The following is a 22,553-nucleotide window of genomic DNA, read 5'->3' as shown; positions in this document are numbered from 1 at the left end:
GATGATCGGCTAACTTCTCAGATTATCATCAGAAATAACCGAGGCCGGAGTGCAGTGGGGTGGCACGTTCCAAGTGGTAATCGCGACAGGGTGTTAGTGGGTGTTCGGCACATCCGTGTCGCCATGATAGCGTGAAAGGGGAGGAGGAGCGGACCGAGCTGAGTAGGAGTGAGTTCGTAAATCTCCCTGGAAGTGAGTCAGGACAGACCTGACGTAGATCCCGATACGGCGAGATGCGCGTGGGGAGCCCCGGAGCCGCCTCGAAGAAAGTAATTCCGAAAATACGTAGTGAAAACGTCATTAAAGGGTTAAAATGTTGCACTAGAAAGTAATGTAAAAAAAGAGCAGTAAAGGAGGAACAAAGGAACAACAAAAAGAGACCAAAGGACCTAGAAAACAGAGAGTAAAAGGGTGGACGTAACGTGACTCTATGAATAACAATGTTGCGCAGAGGCCAGTTACAATGAGATTTTCAGATTGGGTGTAAAAAAAGATCCAATCGAACTGTGTCTACAGGAGACGCATCAGATAGAAAGATGGAAAGAAGTTGAAAGTGAAGGATGAAAACTACATACTCTGAAAACAGAAAACAAAAAATTGGAGTGACTATACCAACATCAGACCAAATAGACTTCGAAACAAACAGAAAATTAATAGACATAAAGAAGGGCATTTTATAATGAGGAACGTGTGAGTCCTTCACAGATACATGCAGTTATACGTGCACCTAAAAACGGAGCCCCCCAACACACGAAGCAACCCCCGACGGGGCGGAAAGGGCTAAGGGATGGCTTGGCGGCAGCGGTCAGGGACGTTGGCGCCCGACTTTCAGGGGCGGCCGGGACAGGCGGGCACGGGGCAGCCGGGGCCCTCGTCCGTTGCCGGCGTCCAGCGGTGCCGCCGCTTTGCAAATCAGCCTGCCCGTGCCCGAGAGGTTAAACAGAGTCGCCATAGGGCTCGGCAGTGCCTCCCCTCGGTAGGCGTCGAAAAGCAGTGAAAACACGTTCATACAAAAACTCGTGCACAAACGTTCGCGGCAGCATTTTCGTTCATAAAAACTAAAATGTAGACAGTGCAAACACACGTCCCGTGATGAATGAATAAACAAAGCGTGTTTGTGCATGCAGTGATGATGCAGTGACAATGTGGCAAAGTGAGGGGCTGACACACGCTGCACCGCGGGTGAACCCGGAGAGCGCTCTGCCGAGAGCACTGGCCGCGGAGCGAGTCGCAGCCCCCCGCCCCCCGCCGCCGACCCGGGCCGTACGCAGTGTCTGGAACAGGCAAATCTATAGAGACAGGAAACGGCTTAGTGTTTGCCTGGGGCAGGGCGTCGGGGGGGGGGGGGCGTGTGCAGAAACCGCAGTGGGTATAGAGTCTTTTTCAAGACGACGAAAGTGTCCCGAAGTCGATCACGGTGATTGTTGCACGGCCCCGTAAATACACTAAAAACCACTGACTCCCACGCTCCAGGTAGGTGGATTACGTGGCCTGTGCACTGTGTCTCAGTTGAGCCGATATGAAGATAAATTATAGCGCCGTCCTATTGAGTTGGAGAAGTCAAACGAGGCAGCACCAGGACTGAATCGGGGCCGCCGTCCTCATCGAGGGCCTCGGACGGCCCTGCCGACGCGCCGTGCCGTGGGCCTCGACGTCACCTTTGCCTTCTGCTTCCCTTTTCTAGGGCCAAGGACCTTTCTTCCAAGGAGAGAAGGGCGAACAGGTGAGCGTCCCCCTCCATCACACGCCCCCGGGGGCTGCGGCGGGGGCTGCGGAGCAGGCCGAGGCCCTGGGTGTGGGGGGAGCGCACGGGGGGCCTGGGCTGAGGGCCAGCGCCCCGTGCACATCGTCCCCCATCCTGGGCGGGTGACGTGTGTATAGGGGCCAGGGCTTCCTGGCACAGTGGAGGGCCGGGCGCACCGTGTGGGGGCAGGGCGTGTCATGCAGGGTGGCCGTGGGTCACGGTGCTCTGAGCGGAGCTGCTGTGGGGTGCTCCCGGGGATGGGGCAGAGCTGCAGAAGCACTTCGGGGCCCTGCGCACACACGGCGTTCAGTATCGAGGCGTTTGCCGCGGAGGGAGGGCAGCAGAGGGTCTGTGCGTGGGCGGGCGAGCAGAGGGTGTCGCCGTGGCAGGTTCCAGAGGAGTTTGGGGGTAGTCGGAGATTGTCGGAGAAGTTTAAAGGGAGCGTGATGAGAGCCACGTGTGGCACTGGATGAGACGGGCCCCTGAGCGCCCCCCAGACCGGGTTAGTGGCCCTTCTTTGCCTCCATCGTAGTGCGCACAAGCTCGGCAGAGCTGGGCACAGGGGTTCCTTCCGGAGATGAGATTTCTCAGGGCGTGCACCTACAAGGACAGATAAAAAGCAGGGTCACTGAAGATGCCATTGCCTGGTCACGCTGGCTCTGGAACACACAGCTCCCGTTTCCCGGCAGAGGCAGCCACCGGGCTCGGTCACGCGCGTTTACGCGGTTGACCGCGCTGGCGTCCACGCTGGCAGGCTCAGCCTGCGCTGCTCTCGACCCTGGGAGGGCGTCACTGCCGAGGGGGTGCACGCGGCAGCCCCCTGCATGAGGCTGGCAGTGTGCGCGAGGCACCCCCGGTCCCGTCGCGGAGGGAGCAGAGCTGTCACGTGGCCCGCCGGTCTCTCCGCGTAGGTGCCCGGTGCTCTGCGTCCAGACTTACTCTCAGGAGGTAAGTCAGGGGCGCGCACAGCTCCGTGCCTGTTGCATTCAGAGCAGCCTGTGAGCAAGACCACGGTGTGGGCAGTGCTGGCCGGGCAGGAGCAGTGTGCGCGCCTGGGGCCAGCCTGTCCTCTGACCAACGTGGCGGTGTCGCCAGGCGGGAGCAGCAGGTGCATCTCAGTCCCCTGCATTCTGCCGAGCTCCGGCCGGGTAGCCTGACTCTCCTGACGCCTGGAGGCCCCTCTCCAGTGCCCCGAGGCTCCCCCTGTGACACCACATTCGGGCCCTGAAGCCGCAGGGTCACAGTTACGCCCGGGGGCCCCCCCTTACACATCAGTGCTGGAGGGGCGGACGGGCCAGCCCACGAGGCTCTGGCCCTTTCGGCTCTGTCCTCGGTTGACATTCTCTGCAGCTGAGCATTTTTAGCAGTCTGACTCTAGATCCTGCCACAAACTGGCTGTGTGATTCGGGGTGAGTCACCCCCTCTCTGAGCCTCTGCTTCCTCTCGTGTAAAGCGAGGGGGCGGGCTGAGATGACGCATACCGGCCCTTGCAGGCGCAGCTCTGAGTGTGGTCCTGAGCGCCCGGCCTGAGCGCTCACCCCAACGGGGCTTCTGCCTTCCCCCCAAGGATGAGGCGAGGCCAGGTGGGTCAGGGGGGCCAGTAGGGTCCTAAGACGGGAGAGGCTGCTGGTGACAAAGACGCGTGGGCAGGCCTGAGCAAACTGGCTTTCTTGCTAGCACAGTCTCTTCAGAGGAATGCAGAGTGCCGGGGTGGAGGCTAGGGGGTCAGACAGGCCGGGGCCCCGTGGCCTCAGGCACCAGGCATCAGCCTGCTCTGTTCCGGCTGTGCGTTTCCGCGTTTTTGGAGGTGCGATGGTGCACTCTCAGGCACCGCGCAGGGCACACCCTGTGTTGTATGTCTGGTCACGGCTCAGCGCTTCTCAGACGAGGACAGAACTCAGAGGTCGGGTGACCTGCCGAAGGTCACGCAGTACTCAGAGGTCGAGTGACCTGCCGAAGGTCATGCAGTGAGATGGCGCGGAAACACAGTCCCCGGCTGCTGCTCAAACGAACGAGAGCTGGGGAGGCGATCGAATCACCCCCCTTCCCCAGCGGCGGAGGAAACCGAGGCTCGGGGTCACGTGGCTGGAAAACCGCGGGAGGCCTCAGCCTCCTGGCTCTGCTGGACCCCATTGCAGCCCCCCCCCGGGGACCCCCAGCAAATGCCCGAGACCGCTGTGGGGCACTGGCTTCCTGGCCTGCCTCTGCCCCTCGTTTCTGAAGCTGGCCGCGCTCTGCTCCCCTCCCGCCCACGTTCACCGCAGTGTCCTCGGGGCAAGTGTTTTAGTTCACATGAAGTCGGGCTGGGAAAAGGGGGCGTAGCCTTTCAGGGGTGCCCCCACGTAGCTGCCCACGGCCCTGGTGCTGGGGGCACGGAGGGCGAGACAGGGAGGGATGGGTCCTCCTTCAGGGTGTCCGGGAGACAGCTGGCATCGAGTAAACGCCCGCTGCACGAGGGGCCGGGCGGATGGGCTGCGGCTTCCCCCGCTCGGGGCCGAGAAGCAGCTCGACTCGCCGGAGGGCCCCGGGCCGCGCGGGGCAGAGCCAGCGCCGCGTCTGGGCTCCACGCCATGTCGGCCGTCTGTCCTCGGGCTGCTCTGAGCCTCGGTTTCCTTTCCTGCAGGAGTCCCGGGGCTGCAGGGGGTGGGGTGGACAGCAGTGGCTCCTTCCACACGGGGTGGCGGGAGGGTTCAGAGGCAGGGTTGGCACAGTGCCTGGCACAGCGGCCCCCGGTCCCCGGCGGCGCTGCTGGCTGGCTGCTCTGTCGCGGTCCTCGGCCCCGTCTCGGTGGCGGGGAGGGGGGCGTGCAGCCACCGCCCTGGGCCGGTGTGGAGCATGCGGGGCAGCGGGGCACGGCGGGGGTGGCCTCCCTGCACCTCGCGCCCTTGGCTCTCCCACGGGGAGAGGACTAGCAAGCGCAGTCAGGCGCAGGCATAGGGCGGCTCGCGTGGGCACAGGGAGACACCGTCCACTGATGTAGCTGGACCGCGAGCCCCGCGGGTAGAAAGAGATTTAGAAACAGCAGCAGTGACGACAAAGGCCCAAGCGCGCAGTGTCAGGGGCACCCTGTGGGGCACCCATGGGTCTGGCTTGCTCTGGGGGAACAGAGCCCACAGGGGAGGAACCCCGCAGCTGCTGCAGGCCCCTGTCCCGGACCCACAGTGCCCTCTGGTGTCGGGAAGCCAGAGCGTCTGCTCCAGGTTTGCGCGGCAGGTCCTGCCCACGTGGCCTCGGGGTGCTCTCTGCCGGCAGCTCTGGGGTTCGCCTCCTTTCCTGGCGTCCAGAAGGAAGGAGGGAGGGCAAAGGGAGCCTTGGATTTGTGCTCGAATGTGGCGCAGGTGGTGGAAGGAACGCAGGTTGGGGTCGGGCAGGCCTGGGCGGTCCCGGCGGTGCGGGGGCTGGGCCCCCGGCTCCTGTCCCTGGGCGTTGGCTTGCGCACCTGCACCGGGGGGCCGTGGACGCCTGCCCCTGGTGCCGCTGTGGGGATGACCGGGGGCTGGTGATGCCTGTCAAAGCGCCCGGCTTGGTCCCTGTCACGTGGTAGGTGCACGCAAAAAACTGTCCCTTGTCTTCATTCCTTTGCTTTTTCTGCCAGAAGCTGTTGCTCACAGTTTGTATGAGCGACACGTGTTTCTCTGATAGGTGGCGTTTTCGGGGGAGCGTGGGGGGTCCGCAGCTCTAGCCCCGGGCTGGCTCCCTGCCAGGGGCTCGCCCGCCGGTCAGTGGAGGGGACGTGCGTGCGCATTCTGGCCCCTGGGCCCGCGGCCGCCTTTCACGAGTGCGCGTCTCCTGCCTGTTCCTCGAGCGGATTAGGTTCCGCCACCTCTGTCCCCTGCGCTGGTGCAGCGCAGAGGGCAATGACGCTGGCGGGAGACCCAGCCCAGGCCGCGCGGTGCCGGGCGCGGAGGAGCAGGCAGCAGTCACGCCAGCAAAGCACCTCGGGAGTTTCCTGGGGCGCTTGGTGCTGTGCTGCTGGGGGCGCGAAGGAAATGAAGCCAGAAGGTGCCTCGGGGTCCCCACAAGCACAGCTCGCGCAGGGCAAGACAGCACAGAAACGAGACGGCCACAAGGAGACTGCTCTTTACAAGCACCTGAGGAGCGCTTACTTGAGACGCGCTGGCCAGAGTCAGGTCCAAGCTCTCTGGGCCCCGGAGTCCCCAGGCACGATGGTCAGTTCAGGCACGTTCCCTAAGTTACGTCAGGCCAAGCGGACATGGCCGTTTCGCTGGGCGTCTGCAGACAGGGCCCCCAAGGCCGGGTGGGTGAGCACCCGGAAGGCCCTGCTGTTCTGCTGACATGCGATGAGACAAGGTGGTGCAGGGCGAAGGTGCCTCTCAGAAGTTGGGCCTGAAAGGGATCCTCGTAAGTGACATTGCTGAGCAGAGTCAAGATCACCGAAGCCGGGGTCTGTAAGGGCTCCGGTACAGAAAGCAGTGCTAATGTTACAGCTGGGGTTGGTGACATGCAAGTGGGGGCCTTCGGTCAGGGGCTGGCCCGGACCAGGGCACGGAGGTGGCGTGGGGTCATAGGACGGAGCGGGGAGAGGACTTTATGGTCCCTCGTCGGGCCTGGGTGACACCCTGCGGACAGCGAGGGTCCTTGCGACCGACGGGCTGAAACTGGGGCACAGTGTCCCAGGGAGCTGTGATTAGGTCAGCAGCTATTTATTCAGCACTTTCTAGAGGAGGGGAAATAACCCCAAAACAACCACCAAAAAACCCTCTCTTAAGCATTTTCACAGAAATCCACACGGCAATAAATAAAACTTCGTATGGATTTTGTGCTCAGATTTCACAGAGCGCTCGCTGTACCAGAAAAAATATGTGAGCGAATACGAGAAACTCAGCGGAATTTTCTGGGTTGGTTGACTGGGTGACAGACAGATTTTAGGTCACACGAGCGTCGGTTCCTTGTCTTTTATGGTTTTCTTCAGTTTTTAGTGGGACCATAAACCTGACGGGGAAAAGCTTGGCGAAAGGGACAGACAGCCAAGGCCGCCTGGGCTTCCCAGGGCGCTGGCTTCTCAGACTTTGCCCGAGAGTCCTGAGGGCACTGCCGGAGCTGCGTGCCGGCACTGGGGGTGCCGAAGTCGTTGTGCAGGAGGGTCGCTGCGGGTCGGCTCCCCACGAAGCTAAATACATAAGGTGCTGATGGGAAAACCTCGGAAAGAGAGGCCGAGGCCGCCGTGATGAACTTGAGGAGGGCTGTCAGGAAGCCAGGTTCGTGGCCGTCACTGTGGCCTCCAGGTCTGAGTGAGGACGATTCTGCACATGTTTATTCCAAGCCCCGGGGAGCCAGGTGCTTTCTGTTCTCCGAGGACTGGAGGTCGGTCAGAGCAGGCTCGTCCTCAGGGCTGTCGGTCATAAAGCATCAACCTCTCAGGGAAGGCACCCGGCTTGCGGGGGGCGCTGGAAACCCACCTGCCCAAACGTGACTGCTGTCAAGGGTCAGGGGGCCTGGAATTTCTCAGCTCCAAATGTCTCCCTTTGGCTTAACCACACCGTCCCACCTGAAACGTAAAAGCACATGTGAATTTGTGTCCGATTTGAAAATGCTGCCGTTGTCCGATGATCCCGCAGTCGCTGCTCAGCCGCCCCGCGTCCCTTGGCAGACAAAGTCCCACGTGTTTGGCGCGCACCTCCATCTGCCGTGACAGGGCCTGTGGGAGCCTCCCCCTGTGGATTCGGGGTGTGTGTCCCCCAGGCGCTCTGGATGACCCTATTTCCCCGCCCTCGCTTCCTCCTCCTCCACCATCCCCTCTGCCTTTGAAAGTCTTAGGGACGCCTCTGACTCAGGCCTTCGCGGCATCAGACGCGGAGCGGCTGGTTCCGTGGGCACCTCCTCGCTCACTCCTCCCAGGAGTGCAGGTGGAATGATGCAGGTGGCATCGTTATCTGCATTTCGTGGAGAAGGCCGCTGAGACTTGGGAAGACGCTCACTCACACACGCACATCGATGTTTTCATTTCAAGAAGCCGGAGGAGGATGAAGTCGTTTATGAGCTCCGGCTTGTTCAAAATCAGACCTACGACCCATCTGGGGCCGGCCTAGAGGACTGGAGAGACAGACACAGCGGAATGAGGGTCATACACTCTGGAGCGTGATTAATTTAGCCATCGCACCTGAGAGTAAAGGTGGGCGGGGCTACGGGCCGATGATGAGTCTAGGAAACAATCACCGGCCACCGCGTAGCTCGTCGAGCGGAGCTGGGGGCACCAGGAGTGGCCATCCTGCTCGGCCCCCGGCCGAGCGCGCCACCATGTCCCTGCGAAGTGGCCACCGCAGTGCCTGGGGTTCTGCTGCCGGTCCGATCTGCTGTCGCGGTGACGCTGCCGCAGACCCAGCATGACAGGCATCGCTTCGTGCGGTCCACGGGGCGAGCGCGCAGGGCCTGCCCCCCGCCCCCCGCCCACCGCGCTCGCTCTTCTTTGGCGCCTTTCATAGAGGGGTCGTGTTGGAAGCTGTGAGATAAGAGGGTTTCGCGGGGGTGGCCGTGGGCTGCAGGGGTGGCCAGAGAGTGAAGGGAGGGCTCCGCTCCAGGCGGCCATTCTCCCTGGCGCCTCGTCTCCAGAGCAGGGGCCAAGGAGGGTCTGCAGGGGCCATAGGCTGCTTCTGCACGTCGGGGGTCTCTAGTGTAGGCGCAGGATGTCACAGCAAGGTGACGCGGGCACACTTTCATTTTTCCAGTTCTTTCTGATGGGATAGGGTGGGGGCATCCGCAATGTCAGCCATCAGAATTCAGTGGCAAGCACCGGGTGATCTTAGTCCGGAACGGGGTAGTGACTTTGTCTCGAAGAAGGTGCCGCGCAGTGGAAAGAATGATGCCGTCAGCTTGTCACGAACCTCTAGACATGTGCGTCAGCCTCCTGCAGCCCTTCCGGGAGTCTGGGGGCTTGTCCGAGGTCACAGAACGGGCGGGGGCGAAGGGCAGAGGCCGTGTCTGTCTGTCTGTCTGTCTGACTCTAGACCCTTAAGCACCAGTGGTCAAGGCTAGCTTCCTGCCCTTCACTGGAAAGGATGCTCATGTCCGAGAACCGTCGACCTTCAGGAACCATGCCTCTGTGGGAACCACCTTATTCTGCGTGGAGGCTGCACTGTAGAGCGTCTGAGTCACAGAATACAAATTGTGTGTGTGTGTGCGCGCGCGCGCGCGCGTGTGTGTGTGTGTGTGTGTGTAGCTTCTGAGGGCTGTTTGTGTCCTTCGCCTCTAGCTGCGGGCCCCTTTCTCTGTGCTCACGGCTGGCCCAGTCGGCACCCCCATCTCCTATTCTTAGCCCGTGCGTTAATGCGCATTATTCACGGTTATCGAGTTGGATGACTGTGGTTGAGGGCCTTCTATTTTTACAATAATTAGAGGGTTTAGGGGGAAATAAGTTTAGCTGCGCTGCGCCCTCAGATAGCCTTGGAGGTTGCTGGCAGACAGCTGAGGCTGCGAGCGAGGGTGGGGGCGCCGCCGCCCCTGTCCGTGGTGCTGAAGGACGCGTCGGAGCCGCTCTGTGTTCACAGGATCTCGCCGCCCCAGGCCGGGTCTGCACTTGCTGCAGCTCCGTCTGACGCTCAGGCGCTCGCCTGTCTAGTGGACTGGTCTGCACACGGGAGGGTGAGAGCATTTATGGGGAGGGCAAATGCTGGGCTGCTGGACAGCTGTCCCGGGCGCACAGGGGAGGCCGAGGGCGCGGACCGTAGACACAGATGGCTGGGCGCGGCCCCGCTCAGCCCTCTGCCGCTGAGTGACGTGTGGCACTTCCTCCGCCCCCGGGACCCTCGCCTCCCTCGTCCGTAAGCTGGCGACTGTGCCGTAGTCGCCTCGCAGGGCTGCTGCCCAGACGCGGTGAGCCGACGCGCGCGAGTGAGCTGCGTCTGTAAAAAGCACTCGCAGGCGTTGAGCGTGCCGGACGGCGTCTTCCACGCCCTCCGCGTCAGCGCGGTCTCGCCTCACGGGGCGGCCAGCAGCCGCGCAGGGTCAGAGCTCCCCGCCCCCCGAGACGGCGCGTGCGACCCCCAGAGCCTCGGGTGGCCCGTGGCGGACCACCCTCTGGGTAGCCGAGTCGGGCACGGCCCCGCCTGGCACTGGCCGCGCCGCGCCAGCGTTCCGGGAGACAGTCTCCAGCGTCGTCCGCACCCTGCGCTGACCCCCGCTCTCTTCTAGGGTTCCCTGGGCCTGCCCGGCCCCCCCGGCAGAGACGGCAGCAAAGGCATGCGGGTACGTCTGCTCCCGCCACCCTTTCTTCGGGCGGCACCGGGTCCGGGACCCCCCTGGCCAGAGCCCCCGTCCTCCGGTGGGGCGGCCTTCGCCAGGGCCGGGCCTGAGCCGGGGCTCATTTGTACCAGCATCTTCCCAGGCCCCGGGGGTTAGCCTAGGAGCTAGGACCGCACCGGCAGCAGCTGCTGCCACCAGGCCTTGGCAGGTGTCCCTGGGAGCAGTTTTCTCATAGTTGACAAGCAGTTCTGCCCGGGAGGGCTCGTTGTCCCCAGTGCTCAGACCTGGAGTCACGTCCACGTCCGAGGTGAGGGATTCGCCCAAGACCCCAGTTCCTAGTTAGAGACCTTGGGTGGGGCCTGAGCAGAACCCCGTGCCCTGCGCGGCCGGCCAGCCGCCTGCCTGTCAGCACCCCCTCCGCCTGTGCAGAAACCCAGTCAGGGGCGACCTGAGCCCGGTCAGTCTGCCATCCCGTCAAGAACCCTGGGGATGTCGGGCACCCCGCCTCTGCCTTTTTGAGATGTGGAGCCACATCCGAGCAGGCCTCAGAGGGGAGCCTGGCTCGGGGGAGCCTCCCTCGCCCGCAGCCTGTAGGCTCCAGGACAGGAGGTCGGGTGCGGGGGAGGGCTAGGAGAGAAAGGGGCGTTCCACGCATCTCCAGACCCCCCAGCTCCCGTCCAGGCGGCCGACGCCTCTCGGTCAAGAGGGCCCACCCCGGCCCTCCCGCCACCACGCTCTGCCCTGTCCTGCTGGATGCGGTCTGTTACCCTCGGCACCGGAGCCAGGCGGGGCGGGGTGACCGCACTCGGCTACAGTCAGCGCCTTTGCTCATGGAGGCCCTGATGGCAGCCGGGGGGTCCCGTAGCGGCCACCCGCGTGGCATCTGTGACGGGTGCTGAGTTCCAGGAATGGTGGTGCGCCCAGAGGCTTTGGGTTGCCGGTGTGGCGGGGCCTCTGTCCCCCTGGTTCTGACCACGTGCTGCTTTGTGTGCAGGGGGAGCCTGGAGACCCGGGGCTGCCTGGTGAGGTGGGCATGCGGGTAAGTGTCACTTGGAGCCGCAGACAGGTCTTGACGAAAGACCACTTAGGGCGCGGGGGGGGGGGCGGGGGCTCCGCGAGACGCCCTGCGCACCGCTGGCGGCAGGTGGCGTGGGGCAGAGGACCTGGTCCCGGGCAGTGCGGAGGGCGTCGCCTCCGTCCGCCTCCTCTCCCTGTCCTCACCTCTCTGCGCACACACCTCTGCAGGGACCGCAAGGACCCCCTGGACCTCCCGGACCTCCCGGCCACGTCGGAGCTCCTGTAAGTAAGGGCGCTGGTGTGGCGGGGGCTCCGTCCGCTCCTCCGGGGACGGGGACCCAGGCTCTCCGACAGGGCCCCCTCCCGCAAATGCTCGCAGAGGACCTGCTGCCAATGGCAGTGAAATGTTGTCTCTCTCTTCTTAGACCAGAAATGCTTGAACGTTGAGGTGCCTAAGAACCTCCTGGGGACCAAGTTCACATGCACATCCCCGGGGCCCCATTCCCAGACGGCGAAGCATTGGGTTTGGGTGGAGCCCAAGAGTAGGCGTATCCACCCGCACCCCAGGCGTTTCTGACCTCAGGAAGCCATTTTGCCAGGCCGTCTAGCTCACCGCTCTGAGAGGGAGTGGTGCCTTTATTTGTCCCCGGCCTCAGAAACAGTGCCAGACACATGATGGACGCAGTGACCGTGCGCCCCATGAATGAAGGACAGATGGAGATGGGGCATGAGGAGCAAAGGGGCTCCTTGGGTGTCATCCTGTACTTGGTTCCCGTTAAGAAGGGTTGGAGCCGAGTCATCGCCGTTCTCAAAGGAGGCAGCCTGCGCGGCCTCAGGGCATTCAAGGCCTCTGATCTCCGTGTGTGTGGCCAGAATATTTGGACAGAATTAAAACAGCCTGCAGGTCCATCTCCCTCCACGGGCCCGGGCGGCCCGCACACTGTCTGCCCTCTGGGACGACTGCCTATGGCTCGGCCTGGTCCCTCCCCTCCGGGCACCAGAGATGTCTGTATTGTTCCCAGAATCAACAAGCGGGGGCGGGCCACCCTGCTCTCTGTAATGTCTTCTCCACACGATGTCAGGAAAGGAGAGGGCAGGGAGGGGGCCACGTGGGGGTTCTCAGAATCATGCGAGCGTCGTCAGCCCCTCCGGCAGGGCCGTGTGCCGAGCCGGCGTGTACCCCCGGCCTGCGCGCCCTGCCCGGGGAGAGGCGGGGCGTCCCCAGCTCAGCCCGGCCCAGCAGCTGCCCGGCCCTGTGGAGGGGCGCTCACACGCCCTTTGGAGGGGTGCTCCCACGCCCCGCAGAGGGGTGCTCGCACGCCCTTCGGTCTCTGCGCTTCAGCGCGGGCAGCGAGGGATCCATTCGCTCGCTGAGTCACGTCTCCTCGTGACAGGTGTCTGTGGACACCAGGCGTCAGGCGCCGAGGACACGGTGTTGAAGGAACGCAGGAGCCGCCCTCCGGGGGCTCGCATTCCGCTGGGGGGGGGCAGGAGCTGTCCCGGGGCTGAGTGCGGAGACGAGTAACCCGGGGGTAGAGGGCAGAGAGCAGCTGTGGGCGGGGCGGGGGCAGCGGGTGTGTTTCAGACCCCGCGGCCGGAGAAGCCCATGTGGAGCCTGCTCAGAGCGGGCTCCTGTGGCTGCTGGGGGCCCGTGCAGGACAGGCCGGGACCCTCTCCCGGGGGGAAGGGGGAAGGTGGCTTAAAGGGGCCCAGGGTCTCAGGTCCCAGGGCCGGTCCTGGAGGTGCAGGCTCTGGGTGGCAGTGGGCACCAGCTCGGACGGCACATCCCTGCCCTCGGCTGGCCAAATTCAGGGACCAGGGTGTGTTCCAGTCTATAACCAGGTGGCTCCGGGTAATCCAGGCCCGGAAGCCAGGCCCCAGACCTCACCTGTCACCCTGCCGGGGGCCTAGCTTGGCGATCTGGTTCCCAGGGAGAGAGAGGCTGCCGGGAGCAGCGAGCCTGCCTGGGGTGGGGAGGCCTGTCTGCAGCCTCAGACTTCTGGGGCCGAGAAGCCGGGGAGCAACATGGTTACTAACCTGCTCCTCTCCCCCAGGGCCTTCAAGGAGAACGAGGGGACAGGGGAGCCCGAGGAGAAAAGGTATTTACTGTTGGCTTCAGTCACTAACGCAGCTTTCTATAGGAAAGAGGCAGAGGGCGCCTGGGACCATGCTCTGTGCATGCGTGTGTGTGCTTGTATGTACGTGTACGTGTGCGCGCACACGCATGGGTGTGTGCCCGTGCATCTGCTCCTCCAGGCGAGGTCCGGGAGAGGGTGCCGGGCCAGTGCCCCTCCGTCTCCCAGGCGGCAGCATCGTGAGGCTGGGGGAGCCTGACGCAGGCTCCTGCAGCCAGCCTGCCTGCGTCTGAGCCCGGGGTGGGCTCTGCGGGCAGGGTGGCTTTTGGAGAGCGGTTTAATCTCGGGGTCTCGGATTTCCTCAGCGGCAGGAGAGACAACCGTGTCTTACATAGGCTGCTGCGAGGAGGAGCTGCGTTAATGTTTGCGAAGCCCTTAGCCCAGAGCTAGGCGGCAAGCGCCATGCGTCTGGAGGGCGAGAGCTCGGATGAGGCGGGTGGAGCGATGCAGAGCTGGAGAGACGGAGACAGACAGACGGAGACAGACGGACAGACAGCCAGAGAGGGGGGCGGGAGCCGGCCAGGCGGAGGCAGAGGCGCGGCTCGGGCCCCCCAGCTCGGCCTTGGCCGCCCCCAACGCTGGCGCTAACGTTCTGGGTGACTGAGCACCCCCAGCCCCTTCTCTGCGCCTCCACTTGCCTGTCTGTCACGCGCGGAGCCTGGACCGCGTGATCCTCCAGGCTCCTCTCCGGCTTTGTTTCCGATGGGTCCTTAACACAGTCTATTTCCTCGCACACCTGTCTGATGTCTTATATCAGCAAGAAGGAAGTTTGCATCTCCCCTCGCAACAGACCCGTCCAGCTGCCCGGCCTTGCCCGGCATGGCGCTGGAGCTGGAGCTGGGCCGGAGAGAGCTGCCACCCGTCCGTCACTGAGGCCGCTGCCCGACGCCCGCGTGGGAGGGCCTTCTCCGTGAGGCGGGCGGCAGCCCTTGCTCCGGGCACTTTCCAGCAGGTGCCTCTGTGGGCACAGCAAGGCCTGGAGGTTCTAGGCGCTAGGACATCCTGGTGCTGGGTCAGCGAGGCCCGAGTGGACCGTCCAGGGACTCCTGATCTTGGGACTGTGGGCCAGTCATAAGGCGGATCAAGTTAGTCACAAAGAGAAGAGTCCCCTCACTACGGAGGCAAAGTGGACGTGCGGCCCTGCTCTGTCTGGAGAACGGTGCTCCTGGGACAGCTCTGGATGGATGTGACACTCAGGCATGCTCGCGGGGTCCCGCCCTGGCTCGGGGTTAGGGCGGCACAGGGCGGGCGGCCCTGGTAACACAGCAGGAGCGCCGGGTTTGGAACCAGCAGAATGAGCGTCTCACCATGGCGCCGCCTGGTCCCGCTCTGGGACCTTACGCCGGCGCCTCGCCTCTCGGACCCTGTGTCCCTGTGTGGCATTTAGATGTACCATGAGCCGTCCCGGGAGGTGGCTCTGAGGATCCATTCGCTGCGAAAGCAAATAGAGGACGCGGCCCCTGGTAGGCACCCCCTGACGGTTCAGCATCGGAGGGGCCGGAACCCGTCCGTCTGCCCACACCGGCCCCAGCTCTGCGTTCTGCAGAGCGGCCAGCGAGACCGTCGCCCTCAGTCCGCGTGGCCTGGAGTGGGGGCAGAGTTGCCCGCCAGCCCCGGGGGCACGAGCGCAGAGGCACGGTCACGCCTCCATCTGGAAGACCCCTCGGAGCCAGCGCCGGTGGAGGACACAGTCCACGCCTCTGTGTGATGTGAGCACCCAGAGTTCAGGATTCTCACGACCCCGCAGCCCAGAGGACAGACACCGGCTTGGGCGTTTCTGCTGTGAGTGGGGCGCGCGCTCCCTCTGCTGTCCGAGACGCAGAACTGCAGCCAGTGGACCTGGCTGGGGGATTGGGCCTGGCGCCCCGTCTTCCTCCTCCGGGCTGTGTGGCCCAGGGCGAGGTCTGAGACTCGGGGTCCTTAGATGAAACCGGGGCGACCTGTCACCGGATTGGCATGAGTTTTAAGCAAGCCGGTGCCCGTCTCTGCAGCGGGTGCCAGAGGGTGCCGCGGACGAGGCCCGGTGTCCTTTATCTGCACCCGCAGGCGGCCCTGTCAGGGGAGGGGTGCGGGAGTCGGGAGGAGCCCTCGTTCCCGTGGTGCGGCTGCCCTTTCTCTTCTTTTTGTCCTTCGTTATTTCGACCCAAAGAGGACACCGAATCCCACAGAGGTCGAGGCTCTCGGCCGTGGCGGGGCCGGGGTCAGGGCTCGGGCCTCCCGGCCCCTGGCTCCTCGCTCACGTGGCTCGTTGCTCTGCCCCCAGCCCGTTTCGTTTACCCAGCTCTGGCGCGTGCCCCGCACACGCCAGGCTCCGTTCCAGGTAGTCCTGGCGTGTTCGCCCGCTCCATCCTCCCAGCGGCTCCGTAAGGCAAACGTCGTGCCCGCTCGTAGGCGGGAAACTGAGCCACAGAGGTGCCGAGTGCTTGGTCCAGGGTTGCAAAGCTTGAGAGTGGGGGGAGCAGGGTTTGAGTCTGCGCTCAGGGGCCGACCACAGCTTCCTGCCCCTGTCCACCCCCGAGGGCTCCGCTGCCAGCCAGTCTGTGCCAGAAACCAGGCCGGCGGCCAGCTGTCCAGTCCCTGTCCTCTGTGGTAGTGTGGTCAGTGCAGTGGTAACGAAACCCAGCAGAAATGAGCATCAGGCCTTCCGGCGGGATGCGCACTGTCTAGCTGACCCCTGACTCAGTTGTTCCCCATTGTGCCCCCCCCCCCGGTGTCCCCGCCGGGCCTCCGGAGACGTTCCAGGCAGGCTCCCTGCTGCTCGGACTGTCTTCTTTTGCCTTCTGCCTGTGCCGCCCCCAGCTTCCCTCGCTCCCTCTCGTCACCCTGCTGACGAAAACCCGCACCCGCCGGCAGCCCAGCTGCGCCACCCCCCGCCCCTGCCCCCCGGCCCTGCTCGCGTGTGCTGCCCAGCGATGCGGGTTGCCACCACCACGTCCGGCCGGGCCCTCGCCATGCACCCGGCGGCTGTGCCGAGTGGCAGTTGGGAGGAGTCTTCGCTCGGTCTCCCCTGCTTTGGAAACGCGAGTGCAAGCCCTCCACCCGCCGACGGGTCAGACTTGTGAAATTATGAGCTAAGAGCGCGTGATGCGTTTTCCTTTGCTGGGCCCCCGGGGAGCGCCGCGTCCCAGGTGGCGTCTAGGAGGCTGGCCTGCTGCAAGGCGCAGAGCTCCGGACGGGAAGCCGGGGGCCTCGACTTCAGTCCCTGCTCCATCGCAGACCGGCGGGCGGAGAACGCGCGCGGCTGCCCTCTGCTCCCCCAAGGCTCGTGTGACGGGAAGACTTTTTAAAAAAGGATTCTGCGCAGTGGTGCTTCAAATCAAATGCACGTCATCGTTCTAGTGTTTGTAAGCCATTTCGGGAGGACGGAGGGTGGGTGTGATTCAGTTTAGAGTAGGACGGGGGAAACTACGAACCGAGCGGCGGAGTGCGGGTGGTGCTGGGACACCCCCCGTCGTCGGCGGTGACTGCGGCCGTGCACGTAGCAGCTGACTTGGCAGCTCCTCCCCGATCGCTGCTGGAACGGCCAGTGGAAGCGGCAGTTCTTGCCCTGAGACCGAGACCAAGAAAGAAGCTCCCGCAGGCGGCCAGTGATCCCCGACGGCGCGGAGCGTCCGTACCCAGAACACCTGCCGAAGCCCCCCCCCCCCGGCTGTCGGGAAATGCGGCCTTAGCCTGCGGCCACCAGAGGCGGGCTGCAGTGAGTGGACTCGACGTGCGCGGGAAGGCGGCCCACGCCCAGCATAGCAAAAACGAGCAGAGGACCAGGAATCCATCGTTCAAAGACAGACGACATCCTAACGCGCCGACTTGAAATACCAGGCCGAGATAACACTCGATAAAGTCAGAGAAATAGAAGCAAAATTCAAAACACACTCAAACTCTGGGTTGGGATTGCATGCCTGTGCGTGTGTGCGCGCGTGTGTGTGCGCGTGCTCATGTGTGCGTGCGTGTGTGTGTGTGCGCACATGTGCGTGTGTGCACGGCTGTCCTATTCCCACAGGTGCCTGGTGGAGGGGCCGAGCACGGTCAGACGCTGCGGGCCTCTGCCTGCCTTGCCTTTTGATGACGGCGACCGCGGGCCTGGCCCTCTGTTCTTTACTGCTTCATTTCCTTCTCTTGCCAGGGGGAGCGAGGCCTGGATGGATTCCCCGGGAAGCGCGGAGAGGCTGGAGAGCAGGTAGGCGGAGTGCGAGCGGGAGGGCCGAGTATTGTCGGAGCAGGACGGCTGGGGCCTGGCACGGGCTCTGCCGGGCCCGGGGGCCTCCGTTCTGTCCTGCTCGGCCGGAGGCTCCAGCCCCAGCTTACGGTGTCACGTGGGCTCTTCCGGCACCAGACGGGAGGGAGAGGTCCCAGGGAACACGGCGCGCTCCGTGCATCCTAACTCGGTGATGGGACGTGGGACCATGAGTATCAAGGCTGTGGTCAGCGTGCGCAGGTTCAGAGTGATGTCTTCACTGCAGCCATGGCCACGAGAGTAGAAGGCTGCCCCCAACCCACGGGCCCCTCACTCAGTGAGGACCGGGTGGAGGGAGAACAGGGAGCTCCTGCCGTGGGCTCCCTCACACACATCGTTAAACGAAGGACAGCATGGGACGTGTGGGGGAACGCATCGCTGACTTGTATAGACGCCATCGTCTTTGCAGGATAAGCGGGAAGCTGACAACTTGCTTCCTTGGTTTGTCCTGGGAGACAGCCCTCCGCGGCTGGCGGACGGGGTGGGGATGGTGGTTAACGAGTTTAAACTATTAGAAAGTACTTAAATGGTTAATTGGTTAAAACTAGGTAAAACCTAAAAGCATACATCAGCTTGAAGTTAGGAAAATACTTGTATAATATAATTTAGCACATCAGTGTATCAGCCAGCTAGTACGTTTGTATTGTTAGCTTAAAGAAAAATAAGTTAATCATATTCGATCCATAACTTTATTAGAGTAAATGTAGTTTGACATACTATATCGATGAATTAAAATTATAGCCAATCTCGTCACCTGGAATACCTCGACTCACGCTGCTTGTCCCCCGACAAATCGGAATCATGCCTTTAGTTTTGTCTCGGCCCCGTCCCCCGACGCCCTGTCGGACGCGTGGGGCCGTTTCCTCGAACGCTCGCCAAGGGCGCGGCGCCCCGTGGTGTGGCCGAGACGTCATGTGTCCTCACTGCTTAAAGGTCTTCACCAAGCGCCCCCCGCGCGCCCCCCGTGTGCCCGGCCGGCTCCTCCCCCTGGGCGCCGCCACGTGGTGACGGCGGAGGCGGGGTCAGGGAGGGTGGCGGTGGCACACGAGGCGCCCGCGGGCGGCAGAGGCTCCGGGGTGGGGGGGGCACGGGGAGGGGCTGGGGGGTCCGAGGACCTGCCCATGTCACGGACGCTGAGGTTCTGCGCCGATCTCCGCCGTTGGTCGCAAGAAGGAGGCTTGATGCCTGCCCGAGCATCTTCCTGTGCATCTCTAATTACACCCTGGGGCGAATTCCTGCAAACTCGCTCCTCAGTGCTGCGGGGCCGCCTTCCGGATGCTTCCTCATCTCCACGACTGTGGGGTGGCTGCTGGGTCCGCCTCGCTTCCCCGTGCCCAGTGCCCCGAGGCTCCACACTGTGAGCCCTGGGCCCAAACAGCCCTTGCTGCTAGATTTCTGCCTCTTGACCCTCAGGAAAAGGTCCTGTGCTTGCTCAGAGTGTGCTCTCCATGCTGCAGTAGCAGCGCGAGTTGAGGGGTCTACCCGGCGACATGGTATTGGGTCGGCCTAGAACGTTCCAGCAGTAGGCGCAGTGCAGGGAGTCTGGTCTGCTGGGACCGTGCTGTCCGGGGAAAGGTGCTTCCCCTCCACCTCTTTCTTCTGCGCTCACTGCCGCTGACGGTCACCTCTCCTTCCTCCAGGGGACGCCTGGCCCTCCTGGCCCGGCAGGACCGCAGGGAGAGAAGGTAAGCCGGGCCCTCGGGCGGGAGGTGGTCCCGGGCTCCGGGCAGGCAGGCGTGTGAGCTGCCCACCCGAACAAAGTGGGACCCACGGGGGCCGGGGTGGGCGGGGGCAGTTCTGGGAAACAAGAGCAGACAGAGGCGGTGAGTCGGGCAGCAGGTCCACAGCTAACACGCGATTTCTGGTATTTAAACTTTTCTCTACTTTCAGGAATAAAAATCCATTTAATAAACAAAAAATCTCTATTGTATTATATCCAGCCACATTAAAATATTATGATACATAATTGCTTTTTGGACTAAGGCAGGGTAGGAATGAGTGCCCAAAACAATCTTACAAACTTTTTTCCTTTTTCTCCTCTTCTCTCCTCTGCAACATTAAAAAAATTTTTTTTTACTGGAATAATAGTTCTGAAAATGTACTACATCTTTCATAAGCAAAATAGTATTTCTTGTCACACTCGTCCTCCATTTTAGAAGTGGTGAGACTTAACTCAGTCGACGCGCTGCTTAGAATCTCTGCATCTCAGCTGAGTAAACCGCAGGTCGTAATTCTTGGCACGTCGTGAGGCCTATACAGGTGAATGGGCACCTAGCAATCTTCCTGAGCATTCGGGCAGCGGGCACGTAGCAGGTGTGACATGCCCCGCATTGCGGTGAGCAGGGAGACGCGGTGCAGCCTGCGTTCGAGGACGAGAGAAGGGCTGTCTTCCAGAGTCTGGGTCAGGCCCTTCGAGACACCAGAGGCGGGTTTGGGACTAGCCGGGAGAGGCCGGCGAGAGCAGGCGGAGCCCGGCTGGGTCAGGGCGGCCGTGGCCCAGGCGCGTCAGTCTGCTCAGCGTCACACTGCAGAGCCCAGGCGAAGGTCGCAGGCCGCCTCGGACCAGCTCCCAGCGTGTTCCAAAAATAAAGGAAGAGGAAAGGGCCGCCCTGACTCCTCAGAAACAGGGCACACGGCATACACAAACAGGGTCACAGGCTGAAAGCCCCGCGGCGAGGGCTGGCGGTGGACATGTCCGCGTCCTTCCTGCTCACTCAGGCCGCAGCTGAGCTCGTTGTTCTCCGAGTACTTTTAGAGTTGAGGTTTACGTTGTTACATGACCCTGGCGTCAGGATTCTGATATATTCTAGCAGTTCCCCGATGGGATGCGAAATCCTAAAAGAAGTAGTTTATTTCACGTTGCTCAGAGGGAAGGACCATTGAGGTTTGGATCTGGTGGTGACTCTCTCCTGCTACGGCCTGTGAGCGCGTGCGTGCCTGTGTGTGTGTGTATGGGAGATTATTATAAATTCTAAACTTCCACCTGTTTGTAGATTTTTGGGGGCCCCTACCGTTTGAGCCGAGTTACTGCTGATGATGATGAATGCTGCAGGAGTGGGGAGACAAGGCCACGGGTCGTGGGATCGTTTGGGGTGCTCATTGGAGTAGTCGGGCACCGGTGATCTCAGGCGGCGGGATGCCTGTCGGCTCATTCTGTCCTCCGGGGGGCACCCTGAGGCGTCTCAGCTGCCGCGCAGTTCGAGAACGTCACTGGAACCGTGGCGCCGACCCACGCTCCGCAGCGTGGTGGACGCTTTCGAGTTCATTCGGCGATGCGCTCGTTCTCCGCCAGGCTAGTCGGTCAGTCGTGGTCCGTGAATGCGCCCCATGCTTCTCAAGCCGGCCCCCCGCGAAAACTAGAAGTTACGCCCTCAAGCCGTGCTGGGGACGCCGGCCTCAGGGAGTGTCCTCGTTGTGGCTATAGGTCAGCGCAGTACTAGCGGTGGAGACCTTTCTGTTGCCCCGGCTGGCAGACACGCCCTGTGCAGAACCCGGATGTCGCTCACCGCCCGAGAGGGGCTGGCATGGCCCGTCGCCCTTGGCCAGGCGACCCGGGGGCGGTGGAGAGGGGCATGCGGACGAGGCTCGCGTATCGCGGCCTGTCGGAAATGGCTGGGAGCCGCCGCGGAGCTCGTGTGCGTGCTTACTTGACGCACGTTTGTTGGACGCTGACCCTGCGTGCTGTGGCCCTGGCGGGAGGGCCTCACTGCCTCGCCGTGTCCCCGTCGTTCCTGGTACGTCCGGCGCAGCGCCCGGGACGGCCAGGTGCACGCTGAGGAGGGGCCCGAGGGCCGTTCTCGGGCACAGAAGCGGCCATGGCAGCCCCACCAGATCCAGGCTCTGGACCGGACGTGCTCGGAGGGCAGGACCAGTCTCCTCCCGTCTCGATGGCGAGATAAGAACTAGACACAAAATATTCGTGACTGTCGCAAGAAGGGAGTGAGGCCAGGCACGATGCCAGCACCCGTGGCTGAGCGCAGCAAAGGGGGTGGCCCCGTGGGCTGGCGCGAAGAGGCGAGAGCCTCCGAGGGCGGGGGACAGTGGAAGAATGGGGCGGAACACGCACTCTGTTGAAATGCTTGTCATCTCCACGCAGGGCGACGCGGGGCCTGCAGGACCGCCCGGGGTGCCGGGCTCCGTGGTAAGTGGCGCGGCTCCGGCGGTTGGAACCAGGGACTCGCAGACCGTTAACAGTTGGGGAGATAAAAGAGCTCCTGCCTCTAAGAATAAGGCAGAGACTTCTGACAAAAGAAGTCGGATACGAGGCTTTCAACAATGAAAACGGGGAAAATCAGAGCAAAGTCAGGAGTTGCGAGCGTACCGTGCGAATGCCCTTCATGGAGCCGAGAGAGATCGATTACTGAGAAAATGCCACCGCCTTCGCTAACACCTGGTTTGTCCCGCAGGTGCAGAGGGAGGGCCTGAAGGGCGAGCAGGTGAGATGGACGCGGGCCTCCCCACTGCGGGGTGGGAGGTGGTGGCGGAGGTGAAGGTCACGGCCACGGCCACGGCCACGGGCTCCAAGCTGCTTGTCGAGCTCACGTGGAGCCTTTCAGAGATGGGCCAAGGAGAGCAGATGCCCACCTGTACCTCTGGTCCCTGGCGGGAGCTTGGGAAGTGAATGCTGAGTCAGCAGAGGACCGCGGTGTGCGGGGGAGGGGGAGGGGGAGGAGGGCCCCCAGCGGTGGCCTGGTTACACGGAAGGGGAGTCGCAGCTAACGCGTGTTTGGTTTGTGTTACCAGGGAGCTCCGGGACCACGAGGTCACCAGGGCCCCCCTGGGCCCCCGGGAGCTCCGGTAAGTCCCCCGCCCCAGCCCGTCTGCTCTGAGCACCTCTGGGTCTGGGAGATAATGGTCCTTCCTGTCACTGAGCACCGCGTTGTTTCGGAAGCCCGTTCCGTCACCCCGGGTGACAGGCCACGGTGTCGGCACATCTTGCACAGGAGGAAACTGAGCTTTGGAGAATGAAATTACCGGCCACGGGCCGTGAAGTTCAGCTCCAAGCGTGGACCCGGAGCTGGTTCCCAGCGGCCTGCCTTCAGACCCCGCTGTCCCGGGCAGGCCGCGCCCGGGGTCCTGGGGTCCAGGCTGGCGTTTCGGTTTTCTTTCAGACAAATGGACTCAGAATGTTAGACACTTCGCCGCCAGTTGAATCCCACCCAGTGCTCATCGGCTTTTCCCACGTTCCGGACTGACAGGGCTTTGCAGGGGCTTGGAACTCATC

General features: G+C 63.0%; 1 protein-coding gene across 1 annotated transcript in view; it reads left to right on the top strand.

The window, feature by feature from the left end:
- Positions 1-22,553, top strand: part of COL22A1 (collagen type XXII alpha 1 chain) — a 156,673-nt gene that overhangs the window by 52,285 nt on the left and 81,835 nt on the right. Inside the window, exons 12-21 of the mRNA XM_016164294.2 lie at positions 1,685-1,723; positions 9,893-9,946; positions 10,938-10,982; positions 11,189-11,242; positions 13,015-13,059; positions 17,219-17,272; positions 18,970-19,014; positions 21,426-21,470; positions 21,736-21,765; positions 22,073-22,126. Coding sequence (XP_016019780.2) covers positions 1,685-1,723; positions 9,893-9,946; positions 10,938-10,982; positions 11,189-11,242; positions 13,015-13,059; positions 17,219-17,272; positions 18,970-19,014; positions 21,426-21,470; positions 21,736-21,765; positions 22,073-22,126 — 465 coding nt within the window. The remainder of the gene's footprint in view (positions 1-1,684; positions 1,724-9,892; positions 9,947-10,937; positions 10,983-11,188; positions 11,243-13,014; positions 13,060-17,218; positions 17,273-18,969; positions 19,015-21,425; positions 21,471-21,735; positions 21,766-22,072; positions 22,127-22,553) is intronic.

This window comes from Rousettus aegyptiacus, unplaced genomic scaffold, assembly GCF_014176215.1.
Source record: "Rousettus aegyptiacus isolate mRouAeg1 unplaced genomic scaffold, mRouAeg1.p scaffold_m13_p_15, whole genome shotgun sequence".
Lineage (NCBI taxonomy): Eukaryota > Metazoa > Chordata > Mammalia > Chiroptera > Pteropodidae > Rousettus > Rousettus aegyptiacus.
Note: the sequence above shows the minus strand (reverse complement) of the source record. Positions and strands in the feature narration are given on the sequence as shown.